General features: G+C 39.8%; 1 protein-coding gene across 4 annotated transcripts in view; it reads left to right on the forward strand.

The window, feature by feature from the left end:
• The window catches only part of PER3 (period circadian regulator 3), a 42,496-nt gene extending 38,536 nt beyond the window's left edge, over positions 1-3,960 (forward strand). For all 4 annotated transcript variants that reach the window (XM_072156301.1, XM_072156299.1, XM_072156302.1 and 1 more), the window contains 4 exons: positions 212-404; positions 2,364-2,541; positions 2,836-2,986; positions 3,389-3,960. In XM_072156301.1, the coding sequence (XP_072012402.1) occupies positions 212-404; positions 2,364-2,541; positions 2,836-2,986; positions 3,389-3,541 (675 nt within the window). In that variant the 3' untranslated portion in view covers positions 3,542-3,960. The remainder of the gene's footprint in view (positions 1-211; positions 405-2,363; positions 2,542-2,835; positions 2,987-3,388) is intronic.
• The last annotated feature ends 2,040 nt before the right edge of the window (positions 3,961-6,000 follow it).

Raw genomic sequence — 6,000 nt, forward strand, 5'->3', positions numbered from 1 at the left:
TAGTAGTTATATTCTTGTACATAGGGGGCAGTATTATAGTAGTTATATTCTTGTACATAGGGGACCGTATTATAGTAGTTATAGTCCTGTACATAGGGGGCAGTATTATATTAGTTATATTCTTGTGCACAGTATAATAATATATATGATCACAGAAGGAAGGTGAATATTTTTTGTTGCTGAACCATTAGTCTCATTATGTTTCTTTCAGGTGGACACGGCTGAGGACAGTGGGAACAATGACAGCCATTCAGCATCTAGTGAACTGTTTGATCTCTTACTACAAGAGGACTCCCAGTCTGGCACTGGGTCTGCTGCTTCAGGAAGCGGATCTGCTAACTCCAGTTCTTTAGGTTCTGGGTCCAATGGATCTACCTCAAATGGGACCTCAGGAAGTGGCATAGGTATGAAGTGACTGGGAGTTTTCTGGTCACCTATATAAGTAGTATGCTATTGTAAGTATCCATTATCCTAGTCTGACAATGCTCAAACAATGGACCTAACAGCACAATATGTCTTGTTCCGCTTTGACCTGTATACCAGACTGTTTGGTATCGGTGCATAACTGAATAAAGTTATTCTAGGTGGTGGCAGGGCGCAACAGATCACCTTAGTTACACTTACAATGACCATATAGACATGAGCCCTGGGTAAGTAACCTGGGAGCACCATATGGCTCCTTCTTCTGTGTCTATCACCAACAATTGTGGAAATCACTAATCAAAACATATCTCTATTTAAGGTTTTTCATTTGGGCTTATTTAATTTTTTTTTTCCCTTTATTTCAATTCTTCACACTTTTTTTTTTTTCTTTTCACCATTGTTTGGGTATTTTACTAAAGATAATGTCTCTAATATGTTTTACAGGTAACTTATGTGTGCTTTCCTCCACTTTCTCTTGCCCAGAGTGACCCTGACATTTATGTGTCTTTTGTTTGGTTTGTATTCACTTTTGAAAGGATAACATCCAGACAATTTCATGGAGAGTATTGAGCGGGTTTAGTAAATGCAATTTACACTGAGGTTGGTCGTTCCACAGGAGGGCGCTATACACCATATCACTTACTATTGCATTGTTATTTTTTCTATAATAACAATGTAGTCAACATTTGCCTAGTGACCACCTAAAAGGAATACTTGTCTAGAACATCAAGTTCCAATCACATTGCTTAAAGCGTAGGCTCGCTTTTGAGCATCAGTTTGCACTTCCATTCTACATAATGTTGAGACGCTTTGCATGATTTTGCTTTCTCTAGTTGCATCTGAGGCTGCATTCAGAAATCTGCTGTACAGCTGCACATCTTGGTTGTATTGCCAGGGGGTTTTAGTGATTGAACAGTCCTATAGTATTGGGCACCTAGATCATTGTATTTCCCATAATGCATAGCTGCTCAATGCAATGCATTATTGGACAGTACATGAAGGTAGCCGTTGGCGGTGGCCGTTGGGGTTGATTGACACCCCAAGGTTTATATAGCCATTCTCTTCACAATAGGAAAACCAGGGTTATGCCCCCTTGTGGAGAAAGAGTGACACTAGGAGAGCAGAGTTATATTTAGGAAAAGAGGCCCAATAGTAGTCGTCTAAATGGGCCCCTTCTCCCTAGATCTATCAGGTGAGCAGCAGAACTCTGAATGCAGCTCTGAGGGTATCTGGAGTACACTGTAAGTTACGCAAAGTGTTTGCAGCTACTCAGTGTTATATGTAGATGCAAAATTGTCTTAAAAGCAGAGCTGGACTTTTGAACAGGACATATTAAAGGGACTCTCCATTTAAAATGTTCCACCCTAATGGAATACTTGTGGTTTAGGGATAGGTTACACTATTCTCTTACTAGAACATGCACAAGCCTAATGTCCACCACTGTGCGAGTCATAAGCACGTTGTGCCCTAAATCCAAGCAGACACGGAAAAGGCGCTGGATAATTATATCAGAGATAAGCCTGAACCACACACGTGACCATATGGGCAAGCAAGCTTTTAGTGAAGAGCCCCTTTAATTGTGCCTGTCCATTGTAGAGAGCGCAGACCAGGGAGCTCAGACTGTGAACAGAGCTTGAAATGTGGACCGCGGATGCCAGGGCGAGCCCTTGTACTGTTCCGTCATGTCCGGGCTCTGCCTAGGGATCCGCAGTCCTCCTTTCACTACCCCTTATTGCTGTCAGATGATCAGAGTGGAAACAATGAAGCCATCATTTGTAGTGATGTACCCAGATGTACCACTCTGTACCATGTTTTATCATCTGAAGTTGTAGACCTGGATAATGGTGAGCTGTGTATCTGTATGTATGAAGAGAGGGACCCTCGCCAGGACGGTTCCACATGTTTTATTTTTTGTTTTTTTCTTTATTAACACCTTAAAGGAAGTAGTAACAGCAGCAAGTATTTTGCTAGCAAGTCCTCTGATACCTCCAAGAAGGGGCACAAACGTCAGGAGGTTGTGGAGACCGATTCTTTCCCTAAAGCCGCAGGAGACTCTATATGGAACATGATAGAGCGTACACCCACTCCTATCATGATGACGTATCAGGTACCTGAGAGGTAAGACATGGACACCTCTTCAGTCACATTCTGTGAGGGGAGCGAGTTACTATTATCAAGCCTCTCCTCTCTATGGCCCTGGAAGTGATCACAGGGATTATAGATATTTTAGTTTTATAACAAAAAGTCTGCTTTGGGTCGTCTTGGTATAACAATGGGGGTGTAAATATATTATCCATGAATTGGCAGCTCCACCCCAAAAAAAGGGCCAGGCCCTCTTTAATCGCTTCCCAGATCGGAGATCTATCCTTGCTTAGTATACTATTTCTGGGCTCTCTCGCTTCCTTTTTGCAGGGATAAGGAGACCTTGTTAAAGGAAGATCTGGAGAAACTGAATGCCATGCGGAACAAGCAGCCCTGGTTCACTGAAGAACAAAAGGAAGAGCTGGCAGAGGTGCACTCGTGGATCCGAAATCGCACAATCCCACAGGAGATAGACACTCAAGTACGTGGTATTCTGGTTATTGAGTTCTGGTTATTTTTTTTATTTTATTTAGGGAACATATTGGTCTGTAATAAGGACTAGTGATATTCTCCTTAGCTGTGCAACGGTATAGGATGAAGTCTTTACATTGCATAACTTTGGACATTTAAAACACAGGGATTTTGTCTTTTGGTGCTCTCACACAGTGTTATGCTCACACCCCTTGGGCCTAAGACCAGGGTATCCTTGCTCACTTTAGCTTTGGCAGGTGACTCCTGAAAACCACACGATGCTCCGCACGTTTGGGGTCATAGTCTTTGCCATTGACCACAGGCTACTGCTGTAGATGGATTTATAATAAAGAATACACAACATTTCTTTGTAGATTCTGCAATCTAATGCTGTGACTTTTCATACCCACAGGGATGTGTATCATGTGCTAAGGGGACCACAACCAATAATGATTGCGAGGAAGACCAGTCCACCAAAGCTTCAGTACAATCAACGACGCAAGAAACTCCGTGCCTGAATAGTCCCTGCAGACCAGAAGAAAGCACGATGAATGCAGAGACGTGACTTTTGTTTTTATTTTTTGTAAAATACGTTTTTATTTTGGATATAAAGTTTTATTTAAGTCCGTTCAATGCAGCACAATGGAAGGAGGAGGCTTCACATTCCTTTAAACCTGGAGAAGAAGCCGACTGTTTTCCTAATTCATGACAGCCCCTGTGCCAAGACTTACTGTCCACTCCGCAGCCTGGACTTATGACAGCGGCAGCATTTAGCAGTGGACCTGCACCGTCTAGTTTTGGAAAAATCCATCCTGAATTTCTGTGAACATTCTTCTTTCAAGATGGAGGTTGTTTCCTTGTGCACTTGTCATGTCTATAAATATCACCGTTGTTAAACATGTACTAGAACGGAGTGAGTGGTTTCAAGACGTTTCGTTTTCCTTTTTATTTGTAAATTTCTATATTGATAAAAATGAACTTTGATGTTTTTGTCTAACCTTGTCTTTTCTTACGTCTAAAAAATTGGCCCAATGTGATTGTTCTATTGGTACATTCAGCACAGCTGCATTTCTCCAAGTTACAGGTCTTTGTGCATACAGGCTCCATGCCATGGTTTTGCAGAATGGATGACATGGACGGGTTAAGCCCATGTCGAGTCCAGCAGTAATAAGACATACTCTATAATTAGTGGGGCAGCAGGTTGGCATTTTTACGGTGCCACTGCACACGGTCATGGGCACGCGGCTTTATGTAGTAGTAGTACTGATGACATACAGGTGGCATCTCTATACTAGTTAAAAATATATATATATTATTGGAAAATAATTATTACAGAAACCACAGGAAACACTAAATAATTGATTCTAACTAAGGAAATACTATATATGCCCAGGACCATTTTAGAGAAGTGACCCATCTACCGAGAAAGATCAAAAATGTTTCTTTTTTCTTGTTTTTTTTTTTGCTCATTAACCCCTTAAGGACGCAGCCATTTTGCAGGTTAAGGCTCAGCCCGATTTTTTGGATTCTGACCTGCGTCGCTTTATATGGTTATAACTTTTGAACACTGTTACTTATCAAAACGATTCTGAGATTGTTTTTTCCCCACATGTTGCACTTCATTTTAGTGGTAAATTTTGGCTGATAAGTTTTGCGTTTATTTACAAAAAAAAAGAAAATATGATAAATTTTTTGAAAAATTTGCCATTTTCGAAATTCAAAATCATTGCGTTTCCAGGCAGATAGATTTACCACCTAAATAAGTTGCTGAATAACATTTCCCATTTGTCTACTTTACATTTTCATAATTTTTGATATGTCTGGATAATTTATTTTGATGTCACGCGGCTTACAAAAAAAATATCGCTTTTCCGGATTTTCAGAATTGACTATTTTGGGGATAAATACAGTTTGGAATGAAATTTTACATATTTAGCATCAAAACCCCCTATATAACCAACCCATTTTCAAATCTGCACCCCTCAAGCTATCAGAAACCGCTTTTACGAAGATTGTTAACCCCTTGAGATCTTCATAGTAATTGAATCAAAATGGAGGTGAAATTTAGAATGGTCAAATTGTTCCCTTATACGTTCATTTAGCACTAAAATTTACACATTTCCAAAATATAAAAAGAGAAAACCCACCATACAATTTGTTCTGCAATTTCTCCTGAGTACAAAGACCCCCCACATGTGGCCGTTACTTGTTTTATGGGCGCACAGCGAGACGCAGAAGGGAAGGAGCGCCCTGCAGCTGCCAGGATTTTAGTTTCCTCATTGGCCCCTTTTGAAGGCTATACAATTTTCGCTTTTTCGTTATTGGGGCCATGTGATGCCATTTTTTTTGCGGGATGAGATGCTTTTTCCATTGTTACCATTTTGGGGTTGGTATCACCTATTGTTGAAAATTTAGGAACTTTTTTTGAGGGCAGGAGTAGAAAAGCATCAATTCTGTACTGGATTTTTTACTCTTTTTTTTTTTTTTGGTGTTGACTAATAATCATGTTATCTTTATTCTATGGGTTGATACGATTACGGGGATACCAGACTTGAATATATTTTCTTACGTTTTACTAAATTTGTCAAACAAAACCCTAATGTGGGGAAAAATCTATCATTTATGTATTGCCGTCTTCCAAGTGGCATAACATTGTTACTTTTTTGGCTACGGAGCTGGTTGATGGCTTGTTTTTTGCGGGACATGTTGTACTTTGCACCAGTATCATGTCGGAGTACACATGGTTTTTTGATCGCATTTTATAGCATTTTTTGTGGGATTGAATAGCTAAAAATCATAATTTTTGGAAGGTTTATAGCAGTTTTTTTTTTACGGCGTTTATCGTGGGGGTTCAATAATGATTTACTTTTATTCTACGGGTTGTTACGGACGCGGTGATACTATATATGTGGGGTTTGTGTTATGATTTAGACTTTTTTTTTAGTTATATGTCTCTTTATATGTTTTGGGGGTTTTGGGCATTTTTAGTGATTTATTACTTTATTTTTTTATTGAATAACATTT

The sequence above is a fragment of the Engystomops pustulosus genome, chromosome 6 (genome assembly GCF_040894005.1).
Source record: "Engystomops pustulosus chromosome 6, aEngPut4.maternal, whole genome shotgun sequence".
Lineage (NCBI taxonomy): Eukaryota > Metazoa > Chordata > Amphibia > Anura > Leptodactylidae > Engystomops > Engystomops pustulosus.